This window comes from Apostichopus japonicus, chromosome 20 (genome assembly GCF_037975245.1).
Source record: "Apostichopus japonicus isolate 1M-3 chromosome 20, ASM3797524v1, whole genome shotgun sequence".
Taxonomy (NCBI): Eukaryota; Metazoa; Echinodermata; class Holothuroidea; order Aspidochirotida; family Stichopodidae; genus Apostichopus; species Apostichopus japonicus.
In genome coordinates, this window is record NC_092580.1 from 23,117,807 (window position 1) to 23,137,525 (window position 19,719).

General features: G+C 39.7%; 1 protein-coding gene across 2 annotated transcripts in view; it reads left to right on the forward strand.

The window, feature by feature from the left end:
• The window catches only part of LOC139962167 (E3 ubiquitin-protein ligase HUWE1-like), an 84,371-nt gene extending 67,381 nt beyond the window's left edge, over nucleotides 1-16,990 (forward strand). For both annotated transcript variants that reach the window (XM_071962127.1, XM_071962128.1), the window contains 16 exons: nucleotides 771-1,000; nucleotides 1,682-1,955; nucleotides 2,819-3,855; nucleotides 4,172-4,289; nucleotides 5,736-5,857; nucleotides 6,148-6,296; nucleotides 6,873-7,219; nucleotides 7,904-8,013; nucleotides 8,499-8,771; nucleotides 9,585-9,948; nucleotides 10,826-11,159; nucleotides 11,821-12,033; nucleotides 12,388-12,493; nucleotides 13,039-13,338; nucleotides 13,883-14,073; nucleotides 14,684-16,990. In XM_071962127.1, coding sequence (XP_071818228.1) covers nucleotides 771-1,000; nucleotides 1,682-1,955; nucleotides 2,819-3,855; nucleotides 4,172-4,289; nucleotides 5,736-5,857; nucleotides 6,148-6,296; nucleotides 6,873-7,219; nucleotides 7,904-8,013; nucleotides 8,499-8,771; nucleotides 9,585-9,948; nucleotides 10,826-11,159; nucleotides 11,821-12,033; nucleotides 12,388-12,493; nucleotides 13,039-13,338; nucleotides 13,883-14,073; nucleotides 14,684-14,786 — 4,271 coding nt within the window. In that variant the 3' untranslated portion in view covers nucleotides 14,787-16,990. The remainder of the gene's footprint in view (nucleotides 1-770; nucleotides 1,001-1,681; nucleotides 1,956-2,818; nucleotides 3,856-4,171; nucleotides 4,290-5,735; nucleotides 5,858-6,147; nucleotides 6,297-6,872; nucleotides 7,220-7,903; nucleotides 8,014-8,498; nucleotides 8,772-9,584; nucleotides 9,949-10,825; nucleotides 11,160-11,820; nucleotides 12,034-12,387; nucleotides 12,494-13,038; nucleotides 13,339-13,882; nucleotides 14,074-14,683) is intronic.
• The last annotated feature ends 2,729 nt before the right edge of the window (nucleotides 16,991-19,719 follow it).

A 19,719-nucleotide genomic window follows, 5' to 3' on the forward strand; every position in this document is an offset into this window, starting at 1 on the left:
GAAGATAAAATAGAGAAGAAAGTAAATAGATTTTCCAAAGCTTTGACATTCACAAGGAAATCACAGCAGGGAAGTAGTAATTTCTGTGATGATTTTAAAAAAAAAATTTTTTCATTATTATTCTTTCTATTTTATTTTACCGCTGTGTGTAAATCCGAAATAATTGGTGGAACAAGGCATGGTTCAGTCATATGTTTGGCTAAACTGTCTTGCTCTCTATCTCTCTATATACTAAAGTTATGCCAAAGTAGAAACAATTCAAGACAAGGCTCTAGGTATTTGCACCAGAGAAAGTAGTAAATTTGCCTCCTGTCAAAGACATCACTTGATTTAATAAGTTTCCATGGCAAGGAATGTCGAGTTTATAATTCTCCAGACAGCTTAGTAAACTTAAACTGGTGCTGTGGCCGAGTGGATAAAGGCAGTGGCATTTGAAGCAATGAGGCTTAGCAATCGGGAGGTTTGGGGTTCGATTCCCGGCCGGGTCATAGTAAGGTGGGTTTTTCATCCAAGAGCAATCTAAGGTTTTCCCATCTGAAATGACTTTTTAAATTGAAAAGATTCCAAATTCAAGTTAAAATGTTGAATTGGAAGCTACCCGACGTGTTAGTTGTAATCCATGAGCCCTTGCGGGTTTCTCCCACATTTGCTGTCGCTTAAGCGTTGTAAAAATAACTGCTGATTATTATGATTATTATTATGATTATTGTCAATTCTTTGTGACCCCTGGAAATCCTGTTGACTCTCATGTAATTACGTTTAACCCGTAGGAGACATGGAACTTCCAGAGGGAGTGGATCCATCGTTTCTAGCAGCCCTTCCAGATAATATCCGACAGGAGGTCCTCCAAGAACACCTCGGCATCCAGAGCAACGCGTCTTCGTCGGGAGCTCCGAAACCAGCCACGACATCAGCTACGACAGGATCTACCGACACCCCCACCAGCAGTCAAGTGGACCCAGAATTCCTTGCAGCTCTTCCTCCACACATTCAGGAAGAGGTATATACCATTGCAATCATTCATGGTTCACCCTACGCTTAGGACGTGGTGCCCCTTTTTTTTTTTTTTTTTTTTTTTTTTTTTGTGGCCGTACCACTTCACGGTGGAGAGCTGAGATTCACCGTATTTTGTCATCAATTATGGTTGTACAGCTCCAGTGAGGTTTATTAATTAGTAACCTTTCATTCGAATGACCTGAAATCTACACTGTTGGCAGCGTGGTGTTTGGAGGTAGGCGTAGTATCAAGTAAATCAGCGTTAGTGTAATCCCAGGATATATATATACCTTAGTGTCAACCATGCATCTCTCCAAGACATTTAATGAAATGTTATGGTCTCTATGACTTTCCCTACTTTATGGCGAGTTTGTTACAGTTTTGCATAATAAGTTGAATGGTCGAGCAAAGATTGCATTCAATTTCATTTACGTGTGGCCAAATTTTCTAGCTTTGGTACCCTTATTTCACTAAAACCCAATGTCATCGCCCCAGAAAATATTAATTTCTTTTAAAAAAAGGTTGAGGCATCCATTGAACATTTAAAACTTCATCTTTAGTACATTTTAAAATAGTTACAAATGCATTGATGTTGGCCACTAAAGTGCATTGAGACTGTGTTTGACAGTTGTTATGTCTCTCTACCAAATGTTTGATGACCTTTGGCTCTTTCTTCTTCGAACAGGTCTTGGCTGAGGAAAGAGCGGAGCAGCAGCGTCTGCAGCAGGCCACCCAGCCTCCGTCCACAGCAGCGGCCTCAGAACCGATGGACCCTGCGGCGTTCATCCAGACCCTCCCTCGGAGCCTTCGTCAGTCTGTCCTGTCCGACATAGATCACAGCATGCTGGCTCTGCTCCCTGCAGAACTAGCTGCTGAAGCACAGGCTCTGAGACTGGAGTGTGCTAGAGTCATCAGGAGGAGGCAGCTTCTGCAAGAGAGGAGAATACGGGAAACAGGGAGTAAGTTCACTGCTGATAATGTCTATGCACTGTGTTTCAGCCAGACGGCTGTCCTGTATTAAGTATGGAGGAAGTTAGTAGTTAGTTATTCCGGACCAAACGTGGTACAGATAGTATGCAAAATATGATGGTATGCAAAAATAGGCTACTCTTGGTAAAGATGGTATGCAAAATAGGCTACTCTTGCTACAGATGGTTTCGCAAAATAGGCTATGAAGACCTAGCCTCGGGCTTTATGGTTGTTTTTGGACAGATTTTCCAAGCTATGAAAACTGATATTAATAGCAATAATGTTGTGTTGCAACATAATATGGATAATATTTGTAATGCCATTGGCTACTGTAACAGATCAAAACATTTAAAACGTGCACAAAGCCACTCTAAAAATCACAGTCTGTCATTCAGATAGGAATTTGTCCTTCTGTTTTAAGTCATTTCCAGTAGAATGTTAGACTCACTTTGTTTTCTCTGTTTGGTGTTAAACAATATTAAATTTGAAATCAGAACAGGGAAACCCAGTCCACACTTCACCTCTGATATGGAAGTGTTAGGTCTTGCCAAGAATTCTGAGTCAGGATGAAAGGCTGTTAATGACAACTCTGTCAGGTACATGAACAGTACACAGTCCAGGTATGAGCTTTATCCGCAAAATTGCAGAATATCAGTGATTTCTTTTCTACCTCGGGGACAAAAACTAGTATCCTAACACACTGTAACATACACAAACTAGAGCCTATACCGCAATTTTTGCACAGTTCATGAATTTTTTTCTACCCCAGGCTCATCCCTGACAGTCTTTACAAGGTTGTTTCAATGTTGGGGAATCGTTACAATATTAACCCTTGCCATTTGTCTGCCTTCAGGAATATCAGGAATAACGGGTCAGGGTTTGAATTATTACCGGCTGTCATCACCCCGGAGGACCGGTGCGTCTTGGGCCAACGACTTTGCACACCGTCCTCAGTCCAGGCTAGGAACGAACATCTCTGGTCTGCAAGTACAGGGAAGGCAGCTGGTAGATTTGGAAGCGTTAACCTGCCTACTGGTGCTTCTGTTCCTTAATGAATCAAAACTTAATCTTGTCCGACTGTGGCGGGTGTTACGTAATTTGAGTTTCCACCCGCCCACCAGGAACTGGATTCTCATGTCACTGCTTAGCATCTTAGAGAAAACAAAAGCATGTAGGACAGTAGAGGGTACAAAGGGGAGCGATTTAACCAGCCCTGTCGGAGACATGGATGCCTCTTTTGTAGGAGGCAAAAATGCTGTAGTTCCATCTTGGCTGTCAGTCAGCATGGATGCGGCCTTGGGTTGTAGAGCGAGCATTTTTCAAGTTCAGCGTGGGAACCGCAAAGGTTCTGACAGGCAACCGGGTAGCGTCTACATCCATCCCCAGGCGGCCTCCATGGTCTGCCAGAATGTATTGGACACGCTCTACGCACTAGCCGACGATTTCCCGCAACAGTTTATACCCGACCCCTTAGCGCACGCCAGGATAATGAAACAGAAGGATGAGTCGACGAAGATGGACACAAACGAATCAAATGAACCAAATCTGAACCCCGAAAGCGGTGCGATCCAGAAAGGCAGCCACCAGCGGTCGGAGCCGGACTTTTGGGAGCTGCTGGTGAAGCTAGACAGCACCAGTCATGGCAGGAAAGGCAAGGCTACGTCAAAGCCGACGCTGCTCTTATCCGGTAAAGAGATCAAGGAGCCGTCTTGGGAGGGGAGTCCTGTTGCTAGGTTATTGGCTATGCTCTCGCATCCAGTAGTCAAGAGGAGCACTGCGCTCACAGACAAGCTTCTGCATCTTCTGACACTGGTCACAGCATCACTGCCGGACAAAGACAAGGAATCCAATTTGAGTAGTGCACAGAGGCAAGCTAGTTCAACTGTTAGGGTGAGTGGAGAATCCTTCATTAGAGGCTTTGAAAAGAGAGAGAAAAAATGATGCGATGATTTGATTTTATAATTTGCTATTGCTGGTGTTAAATCACAGTACATGTAATGACTTGTTTGCATATATATACATCATCACTGATGATGGAATTTTTTTACTCTTGGACCACATAAATGTTTGCATTATACATTGTGGATAGAAGAAGCAGTAGAGAAAGGGTGTAACATAGATATTTCAGAAGTTTCATGAGTAGTAAAATACTGTCTTGTGATCGAAAGTCATACATATTGACCTTCTCATTTCTGTCTCTCTGTAGCCCGGTGCGACAGCTCCGAGTGCAATGGCCATTTCTGTACCTTCTTGTCAAGCAACAGAGACAGCAGATAGTACACCAGGAGGTGAAACCACTGTCCCTATGGAAACCTCTGCAACAGGTACACGAAACGTATTTGATGAGAAATAGAGAGAGAAAAAGACTTTTTTTTGGGGCCAATATTAGGTCTAGGGAATTTTAGCAGTTATTGTGAATCAGTACTCGGATTAGTTTGCAGTCAATTAGTGGATAGATATTATAGACACGTAAGGTACTGGAGTAATATGAGGTAACAGGTGGTGGTTGTAGTTCTGTGAGGCACACATCAGCTAGAGGTAGTGAGGGGGTAGTTGTTTTAGATCTATGCCCGGATACAATTTGAGGTAACAGGTGGTGGTTGTAGTTCTGTGAGGCACACATCAGCTAGAGGTAGTGAGGGGGTAGTTGTTTTAGATCTATGCCCGGATACAATATGAGGTAACAGGTGGTTGTTGTAGTTCTGTGGGGCACACATCAGCTAGAGGTAGTGAGGGGGTAGTTGTTTTAGATCTATGCCCGGATACAATATGAGGTAACAGGTGGTTGTTGTAGTTCTGTGAGGCACACATCAGCTAGAGGTAGTGAGGGGGTAGTTGTTTTAGATCTATGCCCGGATACAATATGAGGTAACAGGTGGTTGTTGTAGTTCTGTGAGGCACACATCAGCTAGAGGTAGTGAGGGGATAGTTGTTTTAGATCTATGCCCGGATACAATATGAGGTAACAGGTGGTTGTTGTAGTTCTGTGAGGCACACATCAGCTAGAGGTAGTGAGGGGGTAGTTGTTTTAGATCTATTCCCGGATACAATTTGAGGTAACAGGTGGTTGTTGTAGTTCTGTGAGGCACACATCAGCTAGAGGTAGTGAGGGGGTAGTTGTTTTAGATCTATGCCCGGATACAATTTGAGGTAACAGGTGGTTGTTGTAGTTCTGTGAGGCACACATCAGCTAGAGGTAGTGAGGGGGTAGTTGTTTTAGATCTATGCCCGGATACAATATGAGGTAACAGGTGGTTGTTGTAGTTCTGTGGGGCACACATCAGCTAGAGGTAGTGAGGGGGTAGTTGTTTTAGATCTATGCCCGGATACAATATGAGGTAACAGGTGGTTGTTGTAGTTCTGTGGGGCACACATCAGCTAGAGGTAGTGAGGGGGTAGTTGTTTTAGATCTATGCCCGGATACAATATGAGGTAACAGGTGGTTGTTGTAGTTCTGTGAGGCACACATCAGCTAGAGGTAGTGAGGGGGTAGTTGTTTTAGATCTTTTCTATGTCCAGGTACAATATGAGGTAACAGGTGGGTGTTGTAGTTATGTGTGAATTTGTTCTAAACAAGTCTTTTCTTGCAATGAAACAAGTGTAAAATCAAATCAAAATTATAAAGTGCAAAGTGTGAGAAGAAGTTGAATATTTGTGTAAAATTACATTTTATACCATTACATAATGTATAATAATGTTGCAGTAGACTGCAAAAAGAGGAGAAATGTTGATAATTATTAGATTGTGCTGATGTTTTTCTATTTTAACAGATGACGGTGACTCTAAGAAACCCCTGTCAGAGGATGCTAAAGCAGAACCCAAGAAGGAAGAAAAACCACCAGTGCAGGAGAAAACACTGGTGGAGGAGCGACTTCTTAAACTAGCAGTGGAGGTCAGTAGGCACATTAAGGTCATCTTTTACAGGAATTTTCAAAGGACTACAAAATATGAATCAAGTTGCATTGGTACTGTAACCTTTTTGATTAAGCAAAAAAAAAGGGGGAGGGGGTGGGGGTGTTAAGGGGGTGAAGCATGAATTTCTGCCTATTAATAACAATTCATGTTTTACCGTTATTACGTTCTTTTATTTACTAATGTTTATATGAAATTGAATATATTTCTAGTATGTTATTTTCATACGAATTTTAAAAAAAAAATTGTAATTTTTTTAAATTTGGGTAGGTTTTAACAACTCACACTTGTTCTGGAGATGGGCTGGAGGAAGCCACGACACTATTGATGCAGCTCTCTAGAAGTCACGCCCCCACCCGGGAGGCAGTCTTGAGGTTATTACTGAACGGTGCACAGGATCTTGGATTTACTCTATGCAGGTAAAGAGGAAGTATAACTAAAGCTATGTTAAGAGTTCAGAGAATTTCAAGGCTCTTAACCTTTCCAGATAAAATAAGATACTACGAAAGTGGCCATCAGTTTTATATCAATAGATAGACAAGGTCTTACTTCAAACTATGTGTGTGTGTCAACTGGGTAGTGTGGAGTGTGTGTGTGTGGGGGGGGGGTGGAGGGGGTAGGTGGGACGAAAGCTAATATGGTAGGTGTGAGGGTGGGATCCTTGTGACACAAAAGTTTCATTAGCAAGACAGGTATGTTTAATGAAACTGTTTGAAGAAGTAAAATCCTTTATTGCATGGGTAACTGGTACAAAACGAGTCTGGACTACGTCTTATTATTGATGCAGTTGTAAAATAGAATGAGTGTCTGTTGGATCCATTTTCAAATAGTGACAAATTGTTTGCCACACCAGGGGGCAGGTCACTTTGTCACTGTGATCACTTTTATCCGTGAGCTTAAATGTTTAAGTGTAATTATCGAGGACGTTTCATCTTTCCTTCATTTCATCTTGCCTTCATCTTGCCTTCATCTTGCCTTTCAAATCAATATTCTAGCGACATCAACCAACTGAAAATGGAGGTGACAACTTTCCTAAGGAAGCAAAGAGATCAGGAATCGACAGGAGAAGGAGGAGATGGAGATGAAGCATCTTCTTCTACCTCCTCTGGAGCCACCCCAGGAATGCTGGTAGACAGATACAACCAGTCCAAGAAAGTGGTCGTCAGCGTCCCGGCCTCTGGATCTAAAAGATCGGGCTTTGAGCTACGACTTCCTTCCATGGTGTCGTTCACAGGCAAGACGGCAAACCAGACAGTCTTTCTGAGAATTCTGAAAGTTATCATCCAGCTTCGGGATCTGGCCAAGGTAGCGCCTGCTGCAAAGGCGAAACTTGCAAAACCTAGTGAGTGTTCCTTCTTAGTCTTCCATGATCGGTGTTTTTACAGTGTAACTACGGAGATTAGATTGAAGTTCTCTGGCAGAATCACAGTCAAGTAATTTGTGAAGGATAATTTTAGGAGTCTAGGTTTTAATACAGGTCTAAGGTATCGGTGAGTGTCGATATAAAACATTGATGCAGTAGTTAACTTTAATTTTACAAATTCAGTCCTAATTAATAGTAAGGATGATTGTGATACTTATTTACATATATTTATATATTTTAGGTCACTTGAGTGTGTTTGGTTTAATACTTCACTGTATTCAACACCCTATAATTTTTCCATTCAACTGAAGGCTACCTCCTTTTTCTTCTTCATCAAACATGCTATATTTTGTATTATTATTCACGTATTGCCATTTCTCTTATGGCTTTTCAGTCTTTTTTCGTTGTACTCACAACCAGACAGGGAGTACTCAAGTGTCCATACTCGTACTCCAGTACAATGTTGCTGTACCTGTACTCGAGACTTTGCACTCATACAGGGATAAAGGCAAACTTCTTGTACTCATTTTTCCTGGTTTGGTACTGGTACTACTTAGTCTGCTCACTACCAACTATGTGGTTACATTTATTTCTCAAATTTTGTCGAAAGAACAAAAATAAATCCTGAGATGAATTTTTCATTCCTTTTTTCCTTGAATACAGTTGGAGAGTATTCAGATATGAGCAATGCTGTGGCTGCCTTAGCTAGGAGCGCCAGCGAGATGATGGCCCAGAGAGAGACTGAGAGACAGGCTAGTCTAACATCATCAGAAGTAAGTTCAATCTGAGTAAAATAGTTTGAAAGACTTCTGATTATCTCTACTCAGATATCGGTGTGGATAGAAGTACACAAACAATGATCCTGGCTGACACACGATGTTAGCTTTCATCTCACATGTTCATTAGCTGGTTCATGAATAAACATTTCAGTAGATAGCATCCTCTAGACTGCTACGACATAATATTGTTTTGATAAGAAGAGCCTGTCAGCCGACATGCCAAGTAACAATACAGAGCATGGCTTAACCTATTATCTGTTGCCCAAATGTAACTGGCTCTTGCGCTAGTTATCTACACTCATTACTCTTTTTAATCCTTCCCAACTTTCCTTTCTCTTTCTCTTCCTCTTAGTAATGTTATACTCTTTTGCCTTTGTTTAACATGTTTCTTTGTTCCTGCTATTAAATGGTTGTGTTTTACGTTAACAAAGTTCTCAAATAGGTTTCTGTACAATCTGTGTATTTTGATACCGTTACAGACTGTCACAGCGTCCTCTGCTGGTGTGTCCACGAGCTCCACACCAAGCGGTACTGCCCCCACCTCAAACTCTGACACGTCTGCCCCATCAGACACGAGCAGTAGTGCCATCGTCACACCGGTCTCGTCCGGCTCTGAGGTGCCCATGGAGGTGGATCCAGCTCCACCACCACCCTCTGATGTCATACCAGTACCCTCAGTAGCAACACCATCCTCATCAGTCCCATCCCAGCAGGAGAAGTCAGAGAAAAAGAGTTCCGAAGAGAAAGTTGAGGTATGAATGTATAAACGGGGGAAAGAATGGATGTTTGTGGTAGGCATGTATGTATTAATGAGTTAAATAGGACAAGACGGAACAGTGCCTATTACTTCCCTCCTTTCTTTTTTTGGGGGTGGGGGGAGGGGACAATTGATAGAAGAGGGTGTGGATAGAAGTATAGCAAAGACTACCTTTTGATGCTTTTAGAAGTTTTTTTAGGGTTTTAATAGCCGACCCAGCATTGGCCATAAAAACATAATCTTTACCCCAATAATAGAAATGTATGTAGTTATCATGTTGACAAATAAAAAGCATATCCAGATGAAGGCACTTCTCTGTAGTATTCACTATATTGTATTGGACCAGCAAGGATAGAAAAAAAATTGGTTCTTTTCTCAATTTGTCTCAGAGATATGTATCATAAGGTGAAAGACAGCAATATTTTATCTTTTGCTATATTCCTATATCTTGCAAAGCCATGCACAAGTTAAATCCAAACCCTCGATGCTTTCAACTTTAATTTGGAATCTGCCTTGAATAATTTTCCTTGTCCTCCCCTCCCCCCCCCCCCCCAGTCTCCTCCACTCATAATTTTGTTATAATTGTTTCTTACAATGTATGAAAAGGTGATAAAAGCTTATCTCATTTATTTGTGTGTAATAATAATTATAATAATAAATGAACTTATAAAGCGTTTGTCCTGTTTGACCTGTTTAATAGTAATCAAGCATATTGATGGACTTAAAAGCATTGTCCCCAAAAACTGCTCAGAGGGGAAAAAATTCCAACAGGCAAATCTAACCTACTCTTCTATATTTTTTAATAAAGGAGCAGGAAGAAGATTTGGAAAGGTTAAGTCTCTTGCTCGGTTTGGAAGAGTTATGGGACACCCTGAGTGTCTGTTTGACGATGTTGTCCCAGACTCCAGACCCACATGCAGTCCTGGTCCTCCAACCCGCCGTGGAGGCGTTCTTTTTGGTCCACGCATCAGAGAAAGCTGCTCCTAAGATTTCCGAGTCCAGTTCTCTGCTTCAGCCCCTCCTGGAGCCGTCATCGATGGCCTCGTCCTCTCAACCGCTCACACCGAGCCTGGGGAATGTTCCTTCGGGTTTCTTCTCGCGCGAAAATAGCGTTACGTCCATCGTCACACCCAACATGCCGCCAGACACCCAAAAATTCCTACAATTTGCTGGTGAGGAAAACTGGAGACTTTTTTTTTGTTTTAATGTTTTATGGTAATAATATCATTTAGATCCTCAACAGCTAAGAAGTTTTTTCCTGTGAGCTGAGAATAACAAAGTGAAGGACATTAATTCAACCAATGGGGGAGGGGGGGAGGTATCTTTATGTTAATTAAATTACAAAGCTGAAATGTAGAGTTGAAAAGAAAAACAAATTGTTTTTGTGAAGCTCAGGTGTTTTCATTTGCATGAAAGCAAAAAAAAATACTGTATTTCAAATGAATAAAAGTGAAACAGGCTCAAGGCAGGTAGATCCCCTATTTAATGGCCTTCTTGTTTTATCTTATTTACCTCGCAAGTCCTAGAAAATCCTTCTTTAATGAATCATTTTTCTATAATTTTGTTAACATAAATACATGGGATTTTTGAGGGGGAGTTCTGCTGCAGCCAACCCCCCTCACCCCACCAACCCCCCGTACACATCATAAATAAGCCTAAGCATCAAAAAGCAGGATGGTAAACAAGTTGCCTATGTAGGTAACGTAAATTGGTAAGTGTATTTCGTGAGGGATACAGTAGGGTTTGTTAATCTCTGTCTTCTGTCTCATCTCAGACTTTGCTACTTCCCGTCAGTTCTGACCCATGCTCGACCTTCCAACCTGACACATCTTCTTGAAGGCCTGTTTCTTAGCAGTTTTTTATGCGACTGTTAACAAACTGATAATAAATATAAAAAGACCTTCCGGTGGGACATGGGTGTGAATTAATTTAAATCCTGAAAAGGATTAACTTATAGTTTGAAGTGAAATACTATATCTTGAAAACATTTCTCTCCTTCAAATCATTTTTTTTTGTGCATAATTTCTTTGCCTTCTCTCCGTCCCACAGAGAAGCATCGTAGCGTGCTGAACCAGATTCTTCGCCAGTCCACGGTCCATCTGTCCGAGGGTCCGTTTGCAGTCTTAGTGAACCATGTCAGGATACTGGACTTTGACGTCAAGCGGCGTTACTTCCGCCAGGAGCTGGAGCATCTGGACGAAGCCACGCGGAGGGAGGACATGGCCATCCACGTCCGACGGGAACACATCTTCGAAGACTCCTACCGAGAACTTCACCGCAAAGCTCCGGAGCACTGGAAGGATAAATTCTATGTGGTCTTTGAAGGAGAAGAGGGCCAGGATGCAGGTGGTCTGTTAAGGGAATGGTACCTTATTATATCTAAGTAAGTAACCGTCACAACTTCTATTCACATCGGTCAAAGAGTCTCTCAACTCGACCACCTTTCTTTGTTCTTAAAAAGAAATGATTTGATGAGGGCCTGGATTTCTAACTTGCAATGACAAAGTCACTCTTTGTGCATTGCTTGTAACATTTTATATTTTAAACAAATTACAGTGATGTCTTGAGATTTTTCATGTGAGCAATCTTTTTTCTTTTGTAATACTTTGCTGACCCGTCAAAACTTAATAGTATAGGAATATACTGTAATTGTCCGGAATGAACTCTTTTTTAAGTTTTCACATATTTTTGCAAAATTTCTTCCTCTGAGATGCTGACTGCCAACCGCTTATATAGGAAATGGTTGATAGAGATTTGGTCTGCAACGTAGTGCTGGATACCACAGTTAACAGAGCAGAGAACCTGTGATAAATGGACATATTTTATATTTTCAAAACGGAAACTTCTTCCCTCTCTCAAAAATTGTGTCTGTTCATCAGTTAATGGTTACTGATGGAACCTTCAGTGTTTGTACCCACCCCATAGGTTTTACACCCCCCTCCCCCCGACACCCCCCGTTCCCCCCTCAACTCCTTTGAGTTCATGAAGTTTTAACATTGCTTATTATTTATTCTTATTCTGTTTTCCTCATCTCATGTTAACAGGGAAATATTTAACCCCATGTACGCCTTGTTCCGGACATCACCGGGAGACAGAGTCACCTACATCCCCAACCCTTCATCTCATTGTAACCCGAATCATCTCAGCTACTTCAAATTCGTCGGAAGGATCATTGCCAAAGCTATCTACGACAACAAGTTGTTGGAATGTTACTTTTCAAGATCCTTCTACAAGCACATACTTGGAAAGGCGGTTACGTAAGTAACATTTTGTAGTTTCACATAATAAGGAGTGTTAGTTCTTTTTCTTTGTTGCCAAGCTGTTGTTGACTGTCACAGTAGCCAGCAGTGTGAAGAGATAAACAAACAGCTTGAGAAATGCTCTACATATGCTGTAACATGTTTGTTCTTGAATTGCTACATTGAGACTTTTTCTTTGTCACAAGTAAATACATACAGCTAAACCCCAAATTATTCCTAATGCGGTTTGATATCCTTGTGTCACATGAAGATAAACCTGCAGTTTCATCACGTCAGTGCCTTAGGCTGGGCTGGGGGATGAGGATGATGACGTCCATCTTATATTGATTTGTTTTTGTATTCTCCTCACAGGTACAGTGACATGGAGAGTGAAGACTATGCATTTTATCAGGGTCTGGTGTTCCTCTCAGAGCATCACGTCTCTGAACTCGGTTACGAGCTCACATTCAGCACAGAGGTAAGCCAGAAGACTATAATCGTTCAGAGTTTTAGTTTATGGCAGCGTGAGGGAAAATTTGAGCCGTGCGATTGAGTCAAAAAGTTTCTAGAAAGGTCTGAAGTTTCAACAAAAAAGAGACTAATATGATGTTCCAGGAATGTTTAGATACCAGTGTTCAGTGATAAATTGCAAACACTATTCTTTTTCACTGTGTATCAACAGTAAGACAAATAAGCATCGTTGACAAATTTGTAATACATTGCAGATGTTTTTATTTTGTTTTGTTTTCCTGTTGATTTTGACATTGCTTCTTGAGGACCTGACCTAATTGATCTGTGTGCTAGACTACACAGACCAGTCACTGATGTATCTGGAATGTTCTTAGACAGCAACAATGGTGTTTGAAAGAACTCTCATGTGTGAGAATGAACTACATGCCTTCAGGGTATCACTTTACAAGTAAAAACAGTTTTGTGACACTTTGACAAGGTATGGTGAAAGTAACTGCAACATAGGACCTTCATATAGAGATCATATTAAATCAGGATACGTTTCATTCTCAGATCGAAGAGTTTGGTGTCACGGAGACGAGAGACCTGAAACCGGACGGTGCCAACACCACCGTTACCGAGGACAACAAGCTGGAATACGTTCGTCTGGTCTGCCAGATGAAAATGACGGGTGCAATACGGAAACAGATCGACAGCTTCTTAGACGGATTCTACGACATCATACCCAAGAGGCTCATTAGCATATTCGATGAGCAAGAACTGGAACTGCTCATCTCTGGCCTGCCAACGGTCGACGTCGACGACCTCAAGTCCAACACAGAGTACCATAAATATCAGAGTAACTCCTTACAAGTACGTCATCCATCTCGTTGTGTTACTGTGTGGCTCTGAAGAGTTTACAGCTCTAAGTGTCTAAGGTGCACTTGTTGTCATAGTAACCTCAAAATGGTTCCAACATCTTTAAGAAATGCTTTCAAATAATACCTTTTTTTTTTCATTTTCCCTACTTTCATCCAGTTCATGAGACAAAAATTTAAAATAAGAGGATATTGTGCTATTGATATGGAGATATTTGCCCATAGTAGTTGTAATTTGCAAGTTTTGTTATTAGCCAAGTAGTGTGATACAAATAAATTGCAAAGCTAAATGTGTCTTACTAGATAGAGGAACCTTACCGGGGAGTTTCAAATCAAATTTTCAATTAAAGAAACTAAAAGTTTCAAAGAGAGAGATGAAGGATTCACTCACTTGAGTTGATCTTACATTTGGGTTTTGTCTTTAGTGCTCTAAGAATGAGCTTGATTTCAAGGACTCCCTGGGACTGTATTAGCCAGGAAGTTGATTGGCATGTCAATGTCCAATGTTTTTAATTATGTTTTAACTTTCCCTCGACCAGATCCAGTGGTTTTGGCGTGCACTACGTTCGTTCGATCAAGCTCTTCGTGCCAAATTCATTCAGTTTGTGACGGGAACATCCAAAGTACCCCTGCAAGGCTTTGGTTCTTTGGAAGGCATGAACGGCCCTCAGAAGTTCCAGATCCACAGGGACGACAGATCCACAGAAAGACTGCCGACCGCTCACACTTGGTAAGTTGTACTGTCGCAGTAAAAGCAGCTAGTTGCCTTGGTTACTGATAGCAAATAAATCTATTTTTTTAACTTCCATGCCAAGTCAAGTCTTGCGACTGAATCTCTTCAAATTTATTAAAGTGTAAAGCAAATCATACAAATTAAAAATGTTGGACGAAACAGCGTTATTTCCGTCCCTGTCGGTAATATCCTCTTAATATTTATATTTTGGGTTCTTTTGCAATGATTGATATTCACATCAAATGCCTTCTGACGCCCATTTCACTATATAATCCGTTACCTTAAACAATCTTCACATCAGTGGAAGTGTCCTATTGTTTCTTTCAATGGCAGTATTCTCTAAAGATGCTGTCACTGTAGGTGGAAACTGGCTTCGATAAAGAACCAAGTCGTGTGCTTTGGCAGTATCTATTCCAGTTCCAGGATGCATACTCTCAAAGGACAGTTGAGATCATAGTCCATTAACCAGAACCTTACCTGGAATGTCTTGCACTTTCTCAAAGTCTTTCAGATGTAAGATATTTCAGCAGTTGTAGTGCCTGGACTTTGTAAAAGACAGAGACGTATCGGATTTTCCACATTCTTTTGTTTTTCTTTTCTAATTCAGTTTCAATCAACTGGACCTTCCAGCCTATGAGACTTACGACAAATTGAGGCAGATGTTACTGTTGGCTATAGAAGAATGTCCCGAAGGTTTTGGCTTAGCCTAGATGAAGCTCTGAACCCTCAGGGATAATACCTTTTTAGGGGAAAAAGTCCACGCACGCCCTCGTCTAGTTCAGAGGGAGAAAGGGGGTCGTGAAGTCCCAACGGAAGTATGTTCCAAGTGGCCAGGATCTTGGTCAGAGATCTACACCCTTGGTCCGTTTGTGTGTGAGAAGTATGCATTCTGCATGACAGAATGTAGCATGCTTTAGTCATTTTCAGATTGTGAATAGGTTAAAAATATTACTGTCTCTGTTGCCTTCCTTTCCTCTCTTCTTCTTTTTTCTTCTCTCTCTCTATGTCTGTCTCTCTCTCTTTGTCATTTGTAATTCAGTTACGTTTAGTTCAAAAACTTCATGGAATGATTATCAGAACTTTATAGGTTGTAGTATATTAACTAAAAGAATAAGTTTAGAGGAAAAAAGTTATCGAGAATTGTTAACAAAGATATTTTTTGGCATTGTTGTTTTTTTTATTTTTTTTTCCCTCCCGTATTCAGTTTATGTACACTTCTTGACATTTTGTCGAAACCAAAAGCCTGTAACATTCGATCGAGTACCGTTACCGCGTATCCTCCGTTCTTCATCTCCAGCAGGTTTTTTTTTTTTTTTCCAAATCAGAATACTTGACATCTCTTCTTCTCTTTTGCCAATCACATTAAAATGTGAAATCTTACAAATACTGTGATGTTAACAGTATTATTTCTTGAATGAGAGCTGCTTATATAAAGGACCTCTGTAATTGGAACCTCAAAAGCCCCACATCACCTCCCCACTCCCTACCTTATATATGGATATATATACCTAACCCCTACCCTTTTCCATATATATATATATAGATATATATATATATATCTATCTATAATAGTTCAGTATCTCCTACTGCAAAAAGTTGTAAAAAAAACATTCAAATACTATAAAACAATATCCCCTAAATTTATCAACAATAAACTTGACAGCTGAGCAGTTACCGTCAAGCATTCCTGCGTGGGCATTTGTGATACACTTTATGAAGAATGCAGTGCTAGAAATTGAAAAGTATTAAATAACACAAGACAGTAAAAGTAGCTATTGTAGTATGAAAACTTAACTCTCAATGTTTCTATCATACCGTTATAAAACATGACAGGGAGGTCGGGGAGGATGAATAGAAGAAATTGAAAGTTTCACTTAAATTTCACAGATTTCAGTTCTGATCTACACTAAAGGAATTTCAACTGTTCAATTGTTATTTCTAAGGTTTGTTTTTCTCTTGAGGGGGGGGGGGAGAGGAGGGGGCCTTTTAAGCAATTTCAAGGACAGATTAGAAATAAGGAACGGTACTTCTTCTATTTCCAAGTTTAGGTGGAGTCATATCCATGTCTTGTCTGTTATCTAAAAATTCAATAAAATTTTGCCAGATTCTGTATCAATGAATTTGGTTTTTAGAGAGGTGCAGGAGTTTGGCAATTTTTCAACAAGTGCAGTAATTTAATTCAATGGTGGTATTTTTTGTGGGTAATGCCATGAAAGTTTTGATAAGTGGCCATCTTTTGCCTCATGCCATTATGTCAACATTACTACAACCAATCAAGCCAAGTCCTTCTGCTTTAAGTTTGGTAGATTTTTCTTGCATTAATTGGCGTACCTTCTAATTAACATTGGTCCATTTGGTTGTCAAACGTGTAGTCATGATGATCCATAATATTATCAAAATGTCAGACACCAACAAATAGCTTTAAAAGGTTTCATTTTTTCATGGATATACAGCCTAACATATGCATTCATTTTTCAGCTGTGAATGTTTTAGGAGATTGTTTGAATATTTGGGTATTTTTGTCACACCTTGATAATATGAAATCTGTAAACTTCTTCAGTACGTTTTCTCAGCTTCAACAATATAAAGTAAGTAATTTTGAGCAAAAATAGATGGATTTTGTCAGTGGTCTGTATAAACAGAGTGATTTGAAGAAGAAAAAAATCATAGTTTCTCATGAAAAGTTGTGCAAAGAGTTCACAGTTTGTTTTTTGTTCAAAGGTCAGTAGTTTTGAAACAAAGTGCAAGGTAGTTATGTATAGTTTTTGTTTTGTTTTGACAATTGTTGACGGGAAAGAAATTTGGTTTCTGACATGATATTATTTCTTATTTGAGTAAAACCTTATTTTGTTGCCAGATGTCTCAATTGCATGTAAAAAGAAAGGGGGGGGGGGTTGCACTCTCAGAAATAAAATGTGTATAAATAAAATATTGCCAAGGACAGAGGATCGATCTTTAGAAGCCATAAGTTGGCATTTAAATCAAAGGAAATATTTTTCTTGAAAAAAATAATTTTAATAGATGTCCAACACATTATCTTTTCAAACTCATTACTTTCCTTCCCCCCCTCGCACCCCCCCCCCCTCCTTAAATTGCTAATGCACTTCTGTGGAGTTAAGTGAATTGGTACCCAGATTTTTTCTTTTCTCACTTAAAATATTGTAAGCATACTGTAAATCAGAATTGAAAGACAAGACTGTTGTTAAGATACTCTGTAAATTGTTAATATTGCAATTAGTTTGTTGTTCTGTTTCATTCCATTTTTGGACATGAAAACAACATCATCGTTCAGTATGATCAGAGATGGATGTAGAACTACTCGCATTGACCATTCGTTAAAACTTTCAATTAAAATATTCTTTTTTTGTTTTTTTAATTTTAAAGAAATAACAAAAGAAATTGTGTTTTTTCTTTGTGAAAAGTTTCATAGGTTCTGCTCTAAGGCCTAGACAAAGTGACTATATGTTAAACAGAGTACACTATTGTCTACAAACTATACATTTTGAATTGTGATTGCATTAAGAGCAATAAATGAAAAGAAAAAAAATCTTTGTTTTTTGTTTTTTATTATTATTCTTGTTTGTTATTAGATTTTCTGTCACTCAGTTACTTGTTCTGTTACTTTTCATAATTGATAACAGTATTTGCTGAAACATTGTGAATTTGATATCTTCTCCCTCCCCACCAAAAGAAAAAGGGGGAAGGGGGGGGGGGGCTGGTGACATTCCCAGGGACTGACCTCACTCTAGACTCCCTTGCTTATATGTGGTAGTTCTCATATTTAATATGTGTATGAACCACATTGAGTACAAGAAGCCTAAAGTTTTTGGTGGAGGTCATTTGGGCTCACCAGGGATCAAAAACCTTGTAAACACAAAATCTCAAGTTTGTGACGCCCATCGTGTTAACACGATATCTGAAGAAGGGAAGGTCGGACCAATTTCATATTTGGTGTGTAGAAGTACCACATGAGTACAAGAAGCTAAGTTGTTTTCGGTGGAGGTCAAAGGTCACTTGGGATCATCAGAGGTAAAATTGTGAAAACGTTGTGAACATGATATTGCAAGAAGGAAACCTTGGACAGATCTCATATTTGATTTGTAGATGTACCATATCAAATTTAAGAAGCCTATTATTGCTTTTGTTGGAGGTCGTTTGAAGTCAACAAACGCCAAACATTTACTTCACTCCCATCTTACCTGTCTCTCTACACTATTGCACCTTCCTAAACATAATTTCGCAAGGGAAGCTTGGACAGATCACATATTTTGTTATTTAATTGTACCACATTGAGTACAAGAAGCCTAATGTTGTGGGTGGAGGTCAATGGTCGTTTAAGTGAACCAGTAGTCAAATTGTGAAACCATGTTTTACACTATGTTTCAGCAAGGACGGATGTCATATTTAGTATGTTGATGTATTTTTCACATTTAGTACAAGAAGCCTTTTGTTTAGCTCAATGGTCATTTCAGGACAGCCTGTGTCATTTTGAGTTTATTGTTTGTCACATCACACTGCTTTCCACTGTATTACTAATATCAAGTATGTTGTACACCCTCACTATTCATTACATCAAATTCATGAAGAAAAACTGCTCATGTTACATCATCGAAACAATGCATTTTTGCATTCTGGTTCAATTTTGTTGTTGTAAAGAAAACAGAACGTAAGGATGACTTGATTAGTCGTGATAAAGTCTTTTGTTTTTGTTTAGTCAGATACACTTTCTGACAAGGATAACTACTGCTAGCTTCAAAACCTACCCATGATGTAGCATTGAATTCCCAGTGGTTTTTTTCTTCATGATTAACCCATCAATCTCCACGCGTTTAACTTTTCTCTCAAGTAATCGCCAAAGTAAACATCAACATAAAAGAAATTATAAGTTATACCACGGTCTCGTCGGCACTCACCAACTTAAACCTTCAAATAACGATGAAAGAACTTAACAAAAGTATTTCCCCATCACATTTTAAGTCTAACCAGCTTACCACCATAGTACAATCATTCCATAACAAAGGATGGATGATTGCTCGATTTAGTTGCTCAATAGTTATGAAACCTTCAATGCCAAAATGGGTTTCCTCAACGATTCCTTGCCAACAATGATACCATACGTAGTGTTGGACTGAAATATACATTTGTATATGTACTATGTTCTTCGATTTTTGCAGGAGGTGGGTTGAGCGCTTAATTTTGACATCGCTCTTTGAATTTTCACGGAGTAGGCTGTTTTTGCCACCTTGTTGTGTTTTGTGAAGTAGACAAACCGAGAAATGTTCTCCTTGAAGTATTGCCAAGCATTCAAGACTTTTTTCTTCGTGAAATGCATTCACCAGATTTATCAAATGATGCGGACGAATGATTTAGAAGCAGTATGTATGAAATTTAATATTATCTCCGAAACTGCATAAAAGTGAACAGCCGATGAAAGTAATTGTACATATATATAGGCTACAGTATATATTGGTTAAGCATGTGAAATTCAGTCTCTCTGTCAGCTTGTTTATGAATGCAAATACCATACCGACAGCATCCATTTTGAATTGTATGCAATCACGCATATTAAAAACCACATCCCAGACTCTCTGAACTGGAATTGAAGAGATTCTTACACTGAATAGTTGATGCAATAGTAATCTA